The sequence below is a fragment of the Cyphellophora europaea genome (genome assembly GCF_000365145.1).
Source record: "Cyphellophora europaea CBS 101466 unplaced genomic scaffold supercont1.3, whole genome shotgun sequence".
In the NCBI taxonomy this organism is placed as follows: Eukaryota; Fungi; Ascomycota; class Eurotiomycetes; order Chaetothyriales; family Cyphellophoraceae; genus Cyphellophora; species Cyphellophora europaea.
Window position 1 is genome coordinate 719746 of NW_008481809.1, and position 16642 is coordinate 736387.

Here is a 16642-nt window from a genome sequence, read left to right on the forward strand (position 1 = left end):
AGTAAGCTGCAGAGAGCATCGCACTTGTGAAACCGCCCGTACGAGAGGAGGCTAGCCAGTGCGGTGTGCCGCATGGGACGGGGTTTGCCGGAGCATATGTCCGACGATCGATGCAATTTGGAATGGGGCGCATAATGCACAGTCAGCATGGCAAACGTACAGTGTGCACTGATAGCCAGGGAACAATGGTGAAATGCAAGACTATGGATTTGCTTGGCTAGTCAATATGTCGAATAGTTCATCATCGTCGTTTGCCCCGACCAATCGGCCACCGGAGGCATCGTGCCAGGATAATTATTTATGTCCCATACTTCGTTGGGCACGTCGAAGTAGGGCAGCCAATTGTCAGTATACTGAAAATCGAATGCTGCTGAATCTCCCTGGGCATTGGGCACGCTTGATGTGCCCACGCCAACTGCCTCGGGAATGCTCTCGGTCGAGGCTGGCGCAGGCACTTCGGGTACAGGGGCATCGTATGAAGAGGACTTGCCTCGGATTGCCGCAGCTCTCTTGGCGGTAAGTCGCACAATGGACAGATCCTGGCTGTCTGGGAAATCATTTTCGCCCTCTCCATTGCGGCTTAGCGTCTCGATCACATGGGCATCTCTCTCAGGCTCATCATCTGGCTTCTGAGAGTTGCGTAGATAGATCTCGTGTGCCAATCTGATATGGTTCCGAGCAATATCTCGATCGCTTTCCGGAAATTGAGATCCAGCCGTGGTGAATCTCAAGAGGAAAAAGGTAGCTTGTGCAAAGGAATGGTGATAGCTTTTGGGTAAAGTGTAGTAAGTAGGAATGACGTCCGTGTCATCATAAGGTTTCTGAGAAATCTGATCCATGAGTTGTGAATACAGAGAAATCATCTTGACGGCAACGTGAAAGCCCTTCAGCAAACAGATGCCAACCGAATTTTGTGGTCCTGGAATGGAAGACGTTGGAGTGGAACTCTGGCCACTTCTTGCTGATAGTATGACCAAGGTGTAGAGATTGAGCTTGGCTACCAATAGACAGAACTCACTCTCCTTGGTCCAATGCTCCTTGAAGTGGGCAGGAATGGCGCTTAATTCCTTGTCGTACATCTGAATAGCTGAAGAGCTCTCTATCAGACTTTGGTCGCGAAGGACCGAGGTATAATTTGCGACCTGGCGCTGGATCTCGAGCTGACTAGCGAATTCTCCAGTTGAGCCCCCAATGGCCAGCGCTTTACTAACGTTGGTCAGGTCCTCCGAGGTTCGTAGGGGAGGAGAAACTGCAAGGCTTGCGCTTAGGCAAGAGCTGACGTAGAAGCAGGCTAGCCATGTTCTGCAACCAATTTGCTCTTCCTCGTTCGGCCAGCCTTTCTTCCTCAGAATCTTGCCCGGAAGATCCTGGTGGATCGTGGCTGATAAAGCGATATTGCACAGATTCCAACTGGGATCTTGGCGCTGGTGGCGTACACCAAAGGGCCAGAGGCATAACAACAGCAAGCCCTGAATCGAGGCTAAGGATAATGGAGATTTGACCACGACTCTGCCGACGAACTCGTTGTAGGGCTTTTCAATGGTATCGATTAGCTCGTTCATGAGGTTAGAGCTTCGAATGGCTACGACCACGATAGACCAGAAGAGAAATGGCGTTGTGTGGTGCAGCTCTGCATAGTTGCGACGGGTGTCGATGACGGGAAGGTGTCTATACTGTTGTCGAGCAAAGTGCACGAAAAGTTGCTTCACGCGTTCAGAAGAGATTTGAAAAGACCCGAGGCGGAAGATTTCAGGCACATCCACGGTTGAATCAGAAAGCCCGAAGTACGTCTCAGGCTGTAGGGGCACTGTGCGCGGCACCGCGCTTGTCTCAGGCGAGGGGACTGAAGATTGACTACCGACGCTGGACGTGCGGCTCCCGGTCGAGGGAACATGGAGATAGTCTGGTAGATATCGATGTTGCGGAAGGCCCAGAGCACTCTGCAGCTGATTCAGTTGCTTGGTCACTCTCTCGAGCTGGCCCTTGGTAGGCTGATTCGAGTCAGCACCATGCTGGGAAACGGACGACATGGCATGGCATCCATAGACGTGGACTCACTGTGCGTTTGAAGGTCGGATCAAAGGTGCAGACCAGGTTCCGCGTCTTGCACCGAGAACATGGTTCTGGAAAGCTGAGCTTCGAGTCGCACTTGAGCTTGACTTGCCGGCACTCGGTGCAGGCCTTTGAGCTGCGTGAAGAAGCAGGCATGTCAACCGTCAGAGGGTAGTTACATGGACTGTAGAGGGTAGGTAGAGGAATTTTATCGGCCAGCGCAGGGAGTAGCCGCGACTGGTAGTCAGTGTTTTGCAAAGTTGGGATCGTTCAGGTTGACTGCATCCAAAGCATACCTGCTGGTTTGCGCCAAGAGACGATACCCTAGCCGTCGTAGGGTGAGTACCACTTTAACTGAGGCTAAGACATACGTATAGTCAGCGATGAGGCTTAGACATATTGCGTAGTGCCGGTGATGGGGCGGCAGACGTCGAAGTTGATGTCAGGGAGCACCTCGGCACCAGCATGCATTCTTGGCCGGAACCCGGAGAGTTTCTCCGCCCCCCGAAGAGCCCTCCACTTCGGCCGACACGGGCGTGCAACAGGCATTAGGCATCCACTCTTTGATAACAAATTAGTTAAGCAGCCCCCCTTGAGATCCCTGACATTAGGCTGCCACCATTCGGACAACATCGCCTCTGATTGCTTCCCCCCTTTCTTTCGATCGTTTTGAGCAGACTTTCACCGCCCCAGATTATCTAAGACCTTTCAGTTTCGCCGACATTTGGTGGCATGGCTTTGCCGAACCTCAGGCGTTTGTTCGTCGAAGCGCGGACTGAAGCCGAAGAGAATGAGTACAGTCGTAATGCAGTAAGTTTGCCATGATTTCTGCTCCCTGAAGCGCTGCTGATAGGCAGACAGTTCTACAGTTAGTGTGCCAGCTTTCTGGTCCTCCCAGTGCACATTGCCCGACATCAAGCATTGTACCCACACCGATCAATAACCGTTTCAGCTCGTATAGAGGCCTCATTCACTAACTAGGAATCGCTTAGATTTGGTGCTCTTCATTTCTTCGGTCGCGGTCTTCAGCTTGGTTGCCCAGCGTATGAGCAACAACAAGGCCCTGAAATGAGCCGCGCAGCTCCCCAACCACTTTTTGGAACGCCTACCTCAAACGAAGGCGTCGCTGTGGTGCTGCAGGTCTTGCACTAGCTCCGACACCTGGCCCAAACACTGGTACCGAAGACTGGTTCTTCCGTGTACCTGGCATACTGGATCACGTACATTGTTCTACCGTCTGACGGACCACGACCAGATCAGCTGGTCTCTTCGCCATCGCTACTCAGGAAATCATACTGCGCTCGTGAACCACGCACGAGCCTACCTCGAGATTGGCCGTCGTCTTCTGAGTCCGATGGTTTCCCACCAGTGCCCCACCTTTCGTCACCCTCTTTCACCGCTTCAATATCCGCCGCGAGCTCTCTTGCCTCCTTAATGTCCCTGGCCTTCTCTTGACTGTACCGCCCAGTCATGCCGACATCAGCAAGCATGTCCTTCAGATGCTTGATCTTGGCCTTAGGCGTCTCATAGGGTTTGAGGTATGCGCCCCATACTTTGCGGATGCCACACCGTCCTAGCCACATCTGGAGGCGTTTGATCTCAGCCTGGTCCGAATCGACCTCCGCCGTGGCTTTGGGTTTGGATGCCTTGGACTTTTTGTCCTTGCTTGGGGCGTCTCTGCTCTTTCCCCTCTTGCTCGGTTTCGGGTCTTCATCAAGCACGATGGACATCTCGCTCTCGGAATTATCGTCTTCCCTTGCAGGCTCCTCGCTCGAATCCGCGGCTTTGGTGGATTTTTTCTGCTTACTCTGTGACGAGGCTGCTTTCGCGGGTTTGGATGCCCTCTTTCCCTGTTTCGGTCTTGCTTCAGGCTCGGATTCGGCGTCGGAATTGATATCGCTGGGTATGCTCGAGAGGTTTGCTGACTTCTCTGTCTTGGTCTTCTGCTTCTTCGGCGGTGGACTTTGCGTCTCAGCTGACTTCCTCTTGGCTGGGCGCGGGCTGTCGCTCTGCTCGTGTGAGGCAGCTTTAGTCTTCGAATGAAGCACAGGCGAACTGGGCACAGCCTTCTCGCTGATCTATGTGGGTTCAGCGCGGTAAGCTGCAACATTGGATACAAATATACCATTTGATCGTGGATCACGTCCTTGCTCCGATCCTTCCATATGTCATGCGTTTTGTAAAAGCTATCAGGCAGGCCGAGTCTCTGCTCGGAGTTTGTGCGTATCAAGCGCACAGTCACAACTTCGCCTTTCTGATTTGCGCGGTTCACCTCGCGCCGCAAGCTATTCTCCAGCTCGAAGTCGGGAGGGATGCCTATGTCAGGCGCGTCCGATAGCTCAGAGTCGGACATGTTTGGCTCAATCAGCACTGTATCAAACAGCCGCCAGAGTCTCTGGACAACTGCGCAGCTAGTAATAGTCGATGTCCCAAACCATTGAAAGGGCTCCAGACGCGTAGCGTGATCGCGCTTCCCCGCATTGTAGTCTGCAGCGGAGCTAAGCGGAGCTAACGTCGTCAAACATATGCATTCACTGCCCTATTGACACTCATCTTTCTACCCACTGCACCTCCTTCATCGTGTCTTTTTCCTCCTCTCCCCCGACCACCACCTCTTCCTTCCCCTTGGTCCCTCTCCTTCCGAGATGCCATCCTCACTAGACCGCATCTTCTCCTCCGCCGCCACATCGCCGTCCTCCCAGCCCTCCGCCGGGTCCTCCACCCAACCCTACGACACAACCTCAGATCCGGTGGTAAGAGAGCTACCCAATGGCTACAAAAAGCTCGCATCCGGAATCGTGCTCGATGCCACCGGGAAGCCCTGCCGACAATGCACCTCCGGCTCCGCCTGGATGAGCATGATGAAGCGCACCTCTCCCAACACCTCCAACTCCTCTTCAACCTCACGAGCCACTGCGGGTCTTGCCGGCCTAGGGGCTGCGGCCACCACCGCCAGCGACCCAGCTCCATCCCCTCTCCAATCGCAAGGCCAAGACGACTGCCCTCCCAACGTCGAGCAACTCGGCCGCGCCACCTGGACGCTCTTGCACGGCATGGCGGCCTCGTACCCCTCCACCGCCAGCCCGAGCATGCAAGCGACGGCACGGTCCTTCATCCAGACCTTCTCGCAGCTCTACCCCTGCGGCTACTGCGCCGACGACTTCCGCGACTGGTTGAAGCAGCCGGGCAACGAGGTGCGGACCGAGGGCCAGGACGCCTTTGGGGAGTGGGCCTGCCGAGCGCACAATGCCGTCAATGTGAAGTTGGGCAAGACGGAGTTTGACTGTGCGCTGTGGAAGGAGCGGTGGAGGGACGGGTGGCGGGACGGAAGCTGTGGTTGAGCGAGCGAAATCGGACTCTGCGAAGCAGCCAGCAGGACGAAGAATCTCCCGCATCGGACATTGTACAACGTCGGTGGCACGACCTAGGTCCGCAGGAGGACCTCGCCTGGTAATTTTGCATTCGCGGCTGGCTTTTGGGGGCATCAGCGATTGGCGTAAATCCCGACTCACTTGACATACGGACACTCGAATGTCATGTACCAAAACAAGAAACAGATACCCAGCATAGATAGACCTTTGTACAAAAACACAACAGATTCGTTTCTAAACAGATTCGAGACCGATATCTGGAACCGGCTCAATAGTTACAGAAGCTAATCTCTTACCTTCCGGAGGTACCATGCAACCAGTTCCGCTCGACTGAATTATTCATACAATTCATTAAAGGCACAGCCCAAGGAGGCGCCACAATTCTGTTGACGACATGTTCTCCCCCCCCCCCCCCCCGGCGGGCTATTGCTACAGCCACACAAAGCTCGTTGACATGCTCTGTTGTAACACCTATGCCATGTCACCGACAGCACATGGCTCCCTTGCAGTTCAATAGTCCATGACCATAGCACCAGGCGCCTGGCCTTTCGGATCGCTTGGCCCATCAAAGTTATTGGGGCCGTAGTCGTCAAGACTTTTATAAGCAGGACCACGGTTCCCACTACCGCGGTTCTTACCGCCACCTCGAGCGTTGCCGCCATGGTTGCGCCCTTGTTGGTTGTTGCCCTTGGCGAAGTTGTTGCCTTGCAATTGCTTGCCGGGATTGCCAGCAGCGTTGGGGTTGTTGGCGTTGTTGAAATTGGCCTTTGAGCGGTTGAAATATCGACCTTGGCCGTGACGATCACCTGGACGATTGTTCGGCTCCCCTGGCTTCGGCCAGTTCTCTTTGACATCAGTGTCATCATTGAACTTGCGCTTGTTCTGATTGTCGCGACCTCGACCACGGGCTTGGGCTTGGGGATGACCTTCATCTTGCTGGATCTCGAGCATGACTTTGTCGCCGATCTCGGTCTGGAACATGAAGGCTTTCTCGGCGCTGACAGGTTGCCAATTGGTGATTTTGCTGGCATCGATTGGTCGTGAGCCTTTTCTTATGGCCAAGACGACGGTTGGGGTGGGGTCTTTGGTGTAGACCTGCGCCTCAGATATCGGTGTAACACGGGCCGCCCAGATACGGTCCTCGTACTTGGCGACGCCATTGACTTGCCACATGACTTTCTTGCCACGACCACCTGCTTTCTGAACAACATCTTTCCGAGCGTAGGACGGAGCAATAAGAATGTTTGATGCCATGAACCGAACCTCTCCAGAGTCGATGAGGTGTGATGGTACGTTGCATAGTGAGATCAGACGAGCAGAGTCATTCTGATTGATCAGATGACCTAGGTAAAGGTAATTCTCGACGATCTTGAGGGGCTTGTTCACGGCCTTGTGCGGATTGGGGCCTCCGTTGAGAACAGATTGATTGTGTCGTGCGATTGCCTTCTGCACTGCTTCAATCTCCGCTTGGGGCTCCAGTGATGACTTGAGCTCGCAGACATGAATCACTTCAGCAGTGATAGGCTTTCGCGGTGGGGCTGGCTGATCGGCTGGATGTGACAAGAATGACTTGTTGAGTTTCTCGAAATAATCGCGGAAGCCTTTGACATGCCTCGGACGGTCTTCATAGATGCGAATTTCTTCGGCATGTTTGTAAGTGAGAACAAGATCCTGCAAGAAGGCTTGCTTGAACGCCATGGTGGACTCGAAATATACACCAGATGGGCCAACCTCGGGTTTGAGTGCAACAAGATCGAAGTCGAGCTCTTTTGAGGTGAGGATGCGATTGATGAGGTCTGCATAATTGGTCTCGCCCCGGCCTGTGAGCAGGACTGTCAAGGCGTCCTTTGTTTCCACGCTGCAGCGGACCAGGTCAACAACAGTCTCATTCCATGAGCCTTCCCAAGCCCTAGGTTCTTCTTTTTCGATGCCTTGACCGGTAGCCATCAAGATACTGGAGTCATGCCACCAGCCTCCATACGCCATTGCTTCATAGGTTTGGAGGAAGCCGATCGTTTGACCTGCCCATATCTGCTGGCTAGGGAGGGGACTACTGAAGAGAGTATTGTCGAAGTCGTAGACGTGAATGCTCTTGACCTGAGGTATGCCAGGGATCTCTTTCGACTTGCAGGACCAGCGCTTGAGACTGGTGATCGAATAGTTGGTCTTCATCGCGAGCGGCTACAAAGGGCTCGTTTGTGAAGTGGAACGATGCGCAACCGTGGCGCTCCTGCTGGACTAGCAGGAAGTCATTGAGCTCGTCGACAGTCGGATCCACAGCTCGTACACGGCGACACGTACGAGGTGCTCCGTTTTGGCGCTGCGTTGGAGGAACTGTCAGGACAAGAATGACGCTCGCGACTGCGGCTTGACATCTTACAAGGCTGTCATGTGGAGCGCGAGGCTCCGCCCGAGGAATCAAGGGCTTGGCGATACGGCGGATACCGCAATCGTTGGAAGCCTTCCGCTGCGAGTGTCTCAGGTATTCTAGGTGTTATGAGGTTCTCCATATGGATGGGTGCTATTAGTATAGAAATCTACTTTCGTCGAAAGTTTGTCCTCCTCAGTTTCAACACGGCATATGCAAGAACCCTAATTGCCACCACAATGATTGCCAGATAGCCAGCAGCCTCGCCAGTAGAGAATTGGTCCAACTTATATAACGCCAGCACTTGCTCCCCGGTCTCAATCGGGCAGGCGCCATTGGATAGACGTTGTGACTCCTCACAGGTGAATGTAACTCCCCGCAGCTGCTCACTAGCCATGGCGTTGACTTGCCATTTGACTGGATTAACGTGATTGATCCACTGTAAGAAACCAGTTACATTGACTGCCAGAACACCTCCCAATGGCACACTCAGGGCCATAACAAGCGTGCTCAGATTGATGGCCAGTCCTAGATGTGAGAACAAGGAGAAGAACATGATGCCAATGCTTTCTCCACAGCTTGCTACAGCAAAGCCACAATAAGCTGACAAGAAAACCAGTTCAGCCGTTCGATGCAGCCCCGTGGGAAAGACAGCCAGGATTGAGAAGAGCAAGCACCCAGTGATCTCCATTGGCGTCTCAAAGGCGGTGAATTGGAAGAAAAATGCTTCGAGCGGGTAGATACCGTCATCGTCTTCGTGGTAGAAGATGTCTCGTTCTGGTGGATAGGTGGCGATCGAATTCAGCATTCCCATGAAAAAAATAGAACCAAATTGATTGGCAAAGCCAGCTCGTGTCTGGACAGAGTAGTAATCGTTGGGAATAGGCGAATAGAAACAGGCCATGATGACACCAAAGGCGGTGAATTGGCTGATGCGGCCCCAGAGGATGTTCGGCTGCCGTCTGACGTTCGTAAAGGCTCGAACTACGAGGATCGGAAAAGCAATGCGGAAGGGCGTCTTCTTCCGCGCCAGAGATCCCAGGGCGGCTGGATTTTCGATTTCCCGATCGGGTGCCACATGCTGCTCTTGCAATGTTGTCCACTTGTCGACGAGCGTCTTCAGCTTCTCGTTCGAGACGGAGCTTCTCTCATCCCAATTCGTAGAAACCAGGTCCAAAGTGAAGTCAGCTGGATTCGCGTTCTCTGGGCACTTGTAACCGAGATCATGGAAGTAGGAGACCATGTCAGATGCTTGTCCAGAGTAAACGACATGGCCCCCTTTGGCCAGCAGCAGCATGGTACCGAACTGTTTGTAAAGGTCTGATCGTGGCTGGTGGATGGTGAAGATGACTGTGCGTCCTTCGCTGGCCAATCCTTTCAATACTGCGATAATGGACGCTGCCGTGAAAGCGTCTAGGCCAGAAGTAGGCTCGTCGAGGAGCAGAATCTGCGAAGCGTGAGCTAATGAGGGTTAAAGTGGGATTTGGTACTCACCCGCGGTTCAGTGAGAATCTGCAGAGCAATCGTTACCCGTCGCTTTTCACCACCGGAGATACCCTTCATCATCTCATTACCGACCAGTGTGTCAGCACAGTCCTTCAACCCGAGCTTCAGGAGCACATCCTCTGCCCTTCGGATCTTCTCACCGTGAGGCATCCACGCTGGGAGGCGCAGCCTAGCGGCGTAGCGTAGCGTTTCACGCACCGTAAGAGCCGGGAGGAGTCCCACATCGTCTTGCGGAACATAGCAAATGACAGATTTTAAAACCTCACTGGATGGAAGTGCGCGGTTCAGGAGTACACGTCCATTCCTCGCATAATTCGTTGTAGTCGAAGTTCGCAAACGGTTCGCGATGGCGTTCAAGAGTGAAGATTTGCCGCTGCCCGAAGGCCCCATGATGACATTGAGTACCCCGGCTTGAAAGGTTGTAGTCGTCGGGTGTAAAATTGTCTTGGTGACTTCTTTCTGAAAGAGATGCTTTGATGTGACTGACAGTTCGAAAGCATCCAAATCAACAGTGATTGGCCGGACCGCATTTGGCGTGTACTCAATGGCACCGACCTCACCCAGACTCGAGTCTTCCACATTGACTCGGACTGGCTTGATGTCGTGTGTCATGAAATGAAGAATAAGCCCGTCCACGACGAACATGAGGGCAAGAAAGCCGATTAGCGCCGCTGTCGGTACCGCAAGCCAGTCATTTGGCAGATTCAACGCTTTTAGGATGTAGTCGCCAGTATACTCAGCACATTGAGGATCCTCCTCTCCACCGGGAAAAGGGCAGTCGTAGAAATGGCCGGCAAATTCATTGGCAGAGAACGCAGCATAGCCATAATAAGAATATGTGATCCATTTGAGCCACCTCAGCCAGACTGCAAGGTTTCTAGTATTAACGACGAAGCCAGAGCCAAAGGACTGGATTGTGAACATAGCGTTGGCGATGATCGAAGCAATCATGAAATGTCGATTCGCTGCGACACAGAACATCGCGACCATGACAGACAGCAGGTGTAATAACAGCGTTAGTCCAAAGAAGGTAAAATATTGGGCTGCATCGGTCCGGAATCCTGCCATAAAATAGAAGATCGTGCTGAAGATGAAGGGAACCGGAACATCTTCGAGTAAAAGTCGCGCCAGCCGTCTGCTTGTAATGAAAGTGAATGCCGAGGTGACACCTTCAGCTAGTTCGCGATCGAAGACTGTGATATCGATGGTCAGGCGATAGGTTTCGAACAACATGATGAGATACGGCTGCAAGCTGACACAGGCGAAGAAGGCACCTTGTCGGGAGCGTATGCCAGTAAGGTCCGAACCCAGACCGTAGTAGATCCATCCGGATGCCACTCCCATTCCTACAGCTTCGACGATAGCAGCGAGCAAGCCAAGTCGATCTCGGACCGTCGTCACCCAGTTACGATGAGTGTGTACGTACATGCGTTGGCTCCAGTAGATGATTGCTTTTCCGGTACTCTCAGCATTAGCGTCAAACGGCGTCAGGGAGCCAGTGTGCTCCGAGAGCGGCTGCAGCGTTTTTGCTGACGTATCTCTCCAAGCATCATGGAGTGCGGCAACCCTAGCTGTCGAGCCCCGCTCTGCCTCTTCGGAGCGCACATCGATTGAAGCAACGTCGATGATGAAGTCGAACGGGTTAACGAAAGATGGGAGCTGGTGACCTTGCCTTTCGAAGTACTGGACGCAGGATGTGCGAGGGCCAGAGTACACAACCGCTCCTCGCGCTAGGAGAACGATATTGTCGATGATGCCCCATATCTCCGAGCGAGGCTGATGAACGGTCATCACCACGGTCTGGCCCTTGTCCGCCAGTCTCTTGAGACATCGCACAACGCCCATGGCTGAGGTCGAATCAAGTCCGGTTGTAGGCTCGTCTGCAAAGAGCTGAAATGATAAGCCTTTGACTTGCGAATGGATTGGAATGAACGGCGAGCAGAGTCACTGCCATGGGGAACCAAGACACTTACCACTGGTTGGTCAGCCAACAACTGAATCCCAATGCTCGTTCGGCGTTTTTCTCCGCCACTACAGCCTCTCTGTGCATTGTTTCCGATTTTTGTGTCGGCGCAGTCAGCCAGACCTAGATCGACGATAACGTCTTCCACTTTGGCGCGGCGCTCTGCTCGGGACATTTTTGGTGCTAGACGGAGGTCGGCTGCGTACTGCAAAGTTTCTCGAACGGTTAGGGATGCCTGTAAAGCATCCTGCTGCATGACATAGGAAACGCCGGCGTCCAGAGAGGTATTAGAGGTGGCGAGTGCGGCGGCATTCTTTTGGCAAGCAATATTTCCAGTCTGCTTCAGGACCTTGCCTTTCACACGCTTCGAAGCCGCGTTCAGGAGCGAGGTCTTGCCTGACCCGGACGAGCCCATGATGGCAGTCAAAGATGCACCGGGTAGGTCCAGCGAGACATTGTCCAGAATCACTTTAGGCGCCTTCTGTGCTTCAACATCCTTGGAGACCTTCGCCCTCCAAAAGGGTTGCCGTGGCGGTTGAACCTTGACGAGCAGGTCGCGGATCTTGATATCCACGAGTGGCCGCTCATCATCGGCCTCGAAATCGTTGCCTTTGACAGCTCTGGTGACTTCCGAGGACATCCTGCCGTTGAGTCCGTTGGTGCCGGATTGAAGGATCTCCCGTTCCGCACTTTTCTCATCCATGGCCGCTTAGTCGAACAGGCGTCGGCTCAGAATTAATGACGTGGTGCGCCGGTCGTAAGATCAGCCCGGCGAGCACTGACAGGGCTCATCTCTATTGTCATGAGCGTCGAACAGATACGAAAACTGAGAGAAGTCATCGATAAGTGGACGAGCGCTCGAATTTTCCCACGTGCGACTTTGTAGCTCGGCTAGAGGGTTGCAAAGCCCAGAAGCTCGCTTCGAGGATAACGGTCATTTTAGCTCGAAGAGGACTAGAGTACGAAAATGAAGCAATGGTAGCGGTAGAGGGTCTACTAGCTGGGATTGACCATCGTGCCTCATCCGATTGGTGACTCCGACATTCATGTTGCGACCAGCACAGTGAGCTGGCTGCATGGCTAGTGGGGGCGAGTATTGCTGTTGTGAATTGACCGATGCCGTTCCAAGCGAGGATGCGTCTGTGTGCGAACCCCTCGATAATCTGCCCGAAAAGCTCGTATAGTGCCAAGCAACGGCGTGGCCCCAAGAATACCGATCTTTCTAAGCTCAACCAGAGCCGGCAACCAAAATCGGGTAAGGTCAGGTTGTCCTACAAATGGATTTGAAGGTTGCCATCTCATCTCCTTTCAAACTTCTTGTTCTTCATTTACATTACATGTAAGCTAGGTGCTTTAGGCATAGGATGAAAAGGTGTCAGCAAAATGTTGTGCACCGGGTACCGCCATCTATTTCCTGGCAGCTGAGGCTTGAGACATAGAGTGCGGCTTGATCTCGATTTCGACCCTCCACACCTTCCCGATAGCATGAAGAACATTGACCCAGGTAGGTTGTTGTGGCGATTCTGCGATCGCGCCCGTAGTTGCTCCGGTACCAGTGCAGCGTGCGACCATTTCTCAGCCACAGTGGGTGGCGTTGTGGCAAGCCAAAGCCTCGTCCATTTCCCAGGTATTTGGATACAAGCTCCGCTGCTGCCTAAAGCGAAACCGCGAGATAAGGTGTACAAGCTTGTCCAGCCCCTATGGCAATGACTTGCCCAGGCTGCCTTGCCTGCAACGCATCTCACCTGTTCGATATGTCCAATCACGACTGAATCGTTTCAGCAAATCCAAGTGGCTGAACGCTTTCTGTAACAAGACCTCTGGCGATCAGGTGCCACGCAGATCTATCGGGCTGATCTAAGAGCATATGATCTTCTGTGGTTTCTGTCGCACGCGGGGCCTCAATCGTAGCAACAGTCGGCATATACTGGGGTCTTTGCCACTTTGTATGAGCGCAGCACGAGCCCACAACTAGGCACTTACCATTCGTGTTCAGCCTATCAGATCGCCGTACCTTTGACTGTACAATCGCCTCCAACCATGTATACCGGCAGCGAGAGGTGGAGCCTTGTTGACTGCTGTAATAAGGACAGCCACAGATGCTTCCAGCGCTGGCGCAACCTGATCGTCGATTTCAGCAGAAGATATTCCGGGTAAGATGTTAACGGCTATGCTCTGGCTTTCAATCAAGTCCACTCGAGGTCGCACAATGAAGTATACACTCGGCTGGCATAACGCAGTACATCCCCGGTTGCATGGGAAAGGGCAACCCCGCAACCGGAGACTCTAGCCGCCAGTCTCTCTGCATAACCAGAATCACAGTGTTTACTCTAGGCGACGGAGGAGGCAACGGAAGATGTACCCAGGCTAGTAGACTATATCCTCGACGAATGAAGATTGCCAGGCAGCACGAGTCCAAAGATCACCCCTCACTCAGACCTGCCGTGTGCTTGGCGCTCCGGCACAGGCTAAGCAGCCTGGCTTCTTGCAGCGTCTCTAATGTAGTGGATCCGATTCCATAAACATGTACGTACTCGTGGCTACGGACCTAAATGGGTCGTAAGATAGCGGCCAGGTAAGGCTGAACGATAGCCTCGTCGCGTTCAACGCATCTTCTAGCCAATCGGAGATGGTACAAGTTCAACCTGTAACGTCCCCATCGCACATCTGGGTTGACTTTCCGCCATGCGGACATTGCTAGGATACATTTGTCTGGCCGCTGCGCTTTGCTGTGACACATTCAGGACCACAAAGGCGTTTTGCGGATAAAGACTCCATTCGGATTGGAAAAGCAGGCTGCTGATGGAGCAGGGGTCATCCCAACCGAAACAAACACCAAGGCGACCCATGCCACCACTTCCTCACCACGCTCTGCACCTCAACAATCAAATATGTCTGAGGAAGTCGCATGGCCACCCGTTTCCCCCAAGGCCGCCCTTCTGAGTTCACCGACTGGCCGCAAACGATACCACGAAGAAATGCAACGATCCCCTATCAAGCGCTCCAGGACGACCCCTGGCCTGCTCGATCGGCTGCGCGCAGCAAGGGCTGACGAGGACTTGCTCGGAGGCACGAACAATGGGGACAACGCGGATGAGGAAGACGAGGAGACACTCAAATTGCAACTGGCGGCAATCGAGGCGAAATTGAAATTGAAAAAACTACAGCAGAACAAGGCGAAGACCGACGGACCTGTGCCTTCGTCGTCGGCTGGCAGTACCCAACCGTCAGAGGCTGTGCAGGTTGCCTTATCGCCCACCAGACGAGTAGTCCGTCCAACAGAACCACGCTCACCGAGCCGAGTGCTGCTGGGCATTGATAAAGGAAAGACTGGAGCGGATGTTTCGCTAAAGAGAGTCAAATCGCTGAACGAGCGGACGACTGCAATCTCAAGAGCCGCATCAAGGATGGAGAGATCTACTTCGCGAATTTCCCAACTGTCGAGTCGATCAAATGCCGAAGCACCCGCTGCCAAATCATTCAGTGAGCGCATGTCAGCAATTCGCGACCGCGATCGCGCCAAAGATGCGAAGCGGAACGCCGTCAACGGTGCGCGGAGTTCAACTTTCAGTCTCGACAAAGCCGAGATGGAAGGCTATCGTGCGATTGCGGAGGAAAATCGCAAGCTTGCACCATCACCAGTTGTGCCACTCAAAGGTCAAAGTTACACTCGAGCAGAAGTACTGAGAGCAAAGGAAAGCATTCAATCTGGTTCGAAGCTGCGCAGGAGTCGGACAACTCCTGACCTGAGCGCCGGAAGACCAGGTTCAACGGGCGAGCAGGAGAGTTCCTCACAACCCGACTCAACTTTGTGGGAAGAATTCTCTGGCATTTCCTTGTCAACCCGTATCTTACCACACAGCTTTCTGAAACGGATCCTACCAGAGGATCGCTTCAAGATCTACACTATTCCAGACCTCTTGCGAGATGTAAAATCCCCGGAATATGAAATGCCGGACGACGTCGGTGATTACGTTGTTTTCGGTATCGTTGCCTCAAAATCAGGCGCGTTGGACCAAAAGCAGAAGGCGGAAGAGCAATCTGTGGGCGCAAAGGACTGGGAACGCAAATGGGATGACGGATCGCAGAATCAGAAGAAGTTCATTGCGATGACGTTGACCGATTTGGAATGGACCGTGGACCTGTACCTCTTCGGTACCGCTGTCCCTCGCTACCACAGACTTACTCCGGGCACGGTCGTTGCCATCCTCAACCCTAGTATCATGCCACCCAAAAAGGGCAAAGAAGATACTGGTGCGTTCAGCCTGACACTGCACGATGGTGATGACACTGTCCTGGAAATCGGCACAGCTCGGGAATTGGGACATTGCAATGCCATTCGTAAAGACGGAAAAGAGTGCGGTCAATGGGTCCATGTCGCCAAATCCGAGATCTGCGAATGGCACCTGAATCTTCAACTCCGCAAAGCCGAGCAGAACCGAATGGGTCTCAACAGTGGTGGAAATGGCATTGGCAGCGGCCTGCCCGGCGCGAAAAGGCCCAACAATTTTGCAGGTAAAGGCAGTGGGCTTCTACCGCAGAAACAGGCTCAGCGCTTTGACCAGTTCACCGGCAGCTCCTACTATGTCACACAATCGAGCAGATCAGAACAGGGCCAAACAAGTCAGCCATTCGGCATCAGTGCAAGCCGCGCGCTCGACCATGACGACCCATTCATCAGCGATGCCCAGCGCACGCGCGACAAGAAGGCGCAGCTGCTGAAGCGGAAAGAGCGCCACGCGCAGGAATCTCAGATCGCGAAACAGCTCGGGTCCATGGGTTCGTCCGGTGCTGGGGCAGAATACATGCGACATCGAACCGGCACCGCCACGAAACGGGACCTAGGGGCAGAGTCCAGCAACCGCATGTCCGCACAAGCGATCAAGAACAACATCATGCGCTCGAAATCAGATGCAGGAACCAAGCGAGCAGCCGATAATGTGCGGCTGTCGCCGGTCAAGAAGACGCGCTTCTTAACCGAGAAGGGTATTAGGGAAGCCGGGAGGGAGAGCCTCGGTGTTACGAATCACGATGATGACAGTGACGATCTGGAGTTTGTGTAGGTAGCCGGCCAGCGTTGGATGTTTTCGGCCCAGTCTTGGGAAATGACATATTGGCCAATCCTTATGCTCCGGAAGCCAATGCCTGGCCGACGTGTCCCCTCCGGGTGACCATCTCGACGGCATATAACTCACAGCTTCGGGCCTCCCATTGCACCATCCCCACCGTGACGCGCCCAACGAGAACCTCCATCCACCTCGATCTCCACGCCGTTGATGTACCCACCACCCTTGCCGCATAACCACACCATGACCTTTGCGACGCGTCAGTAAACGATTTCTCACACACGCAAATTTCCCATAAGCATGCCCCCCCCCCTCC

General features: G+C 53.6%; 7 protein-coding genes across 7 annotated transcripts in view; 2 read left to right on the plus strand and 5 right to left on the minus strand.

The window, feature by feature from the left end:
- Positions 1 to 221: 221 nt before the first annotated feature.
- HMPREF1541_03158 (uncharacterized protein) lies at positions 222 to 2208 on the minus strand (the record flags this gene model as incomplete). Its single annotated transcript, XM_008717510.1, has 2 exons — positions 222 to 1991; positions 2059 to 2208. 2 exons carry the CDS (start codon positions 2206 to 2208, stop codon positions 222 to 224), a joined length of 1920 nt encoding a protein of 639 aa, XP_008715732.1.
- Positions 2209 to 3308: 1100 nt separating this feature from the next.
- Positions 3309 to 4405, minus strand: HMPREF1541_03159 (uncharacterized protein; the record flags this gene model as incomplete). Its single annotated transcript, XM_008717511.1, has 2 exons — positions 3309 to 4130; positions 4178 to 4405. The coding sequence occupies 2 exons, from the start codon at positions 4403 to 4405 to the stop codon at positions 3309 to 3311; spliced, it is 1050 nt and encodes a 349-aa protein (XP_008715733.1).
- A 292-nt stretch (positions 4406 to 4697) lies between these two features.
- On the plus strand, positions 4698 to 5393 carry HMPREF1541_03160 (uncharacterized protein; the record flags this gene model as incomplete). The annotated part of the gene is made up of 1 exon (XM_008717512.1): positions 4698 to 5393. The coding sequence occupies one exon, from the start codon at positions 4698 to 4700 to the stop codon at positions 5391 to 5393; it is 696 nt and encodes a 231-aa protein (XP_008715734.1).
- A 540-nt stretch (positions 5394 to 5933) lies between these two features.
- On the minus strand, positions 5934 to 7595 carry HMPREF1541_03161 (uncharacterized protein; the record flags this gene model as incomplete). The annotated part of the gene is made up of 1 exon (XM_008717513.1): positions 5934 to 7595. One exon carries the CDS (start codon positions 7593 to 7595, stop codon positions 5934 to 5936), a length of 1662 nt encoding a protein of 553 aa, XP_008715735.1.
- Positions 7596 to 7960: 365 nt separating this feature from the next.
- On the minus strand, positions 7961 to 11963 carry HMPREF1541_03162 (uncharacterized protein; the record flags this gene model as incomplete). Its single annotated transcript, XM_008717514.1, has 3 exons — positions 7961 to 9238; positions 9286 to 11187; positions 11271 to 11963. The coding sequence occupies 3 exons, from the start codon at positions 11961 to 11963 to the stop codon at positions 7961 to 7963; spliced, it is 3873 nt and encodes a 1290-aa protein (XP_008715736.1).
- A 2188-nt stretch (positions 11964 to 14151) lies between these two features.
- On the plus strand, positions 14152 to 16323 carry HMPREF1541_03163 (uncharacterized protein; the record flags this gene model as incomplete). Its single annotated transcript, XM_008717515.1, has 1 exon — positions 14152 to 16323. The coding sequence occupies one exon, from the start codon at positions 14152 to 14154 to the stop codon at positions 16321 to 16323; it is 2172 nt and encodes a 723-aa protein (XP_008715737.1).
- Positions 16324 to 16451: 128 nt separating this feature from the next.
- HMPREF1541_03164 (uncharacterized protein) overlaps positions 16452 to 16642 on the minus strand; it is a gene marked incomplete at both ends in the record, with an annotated part of 1323 nt that continues 1132 nt past the window's right edge. Inside the window, one exon of the mRNA XM_008717516.1 lies at positions 16452 to 16574. Coding sequence (XP_008715738.1) covers positions 16452 to 16574 — 123 coding nt within the window. The remainder of the gene's footprint in view (positions 16575 to 16642) is intronic.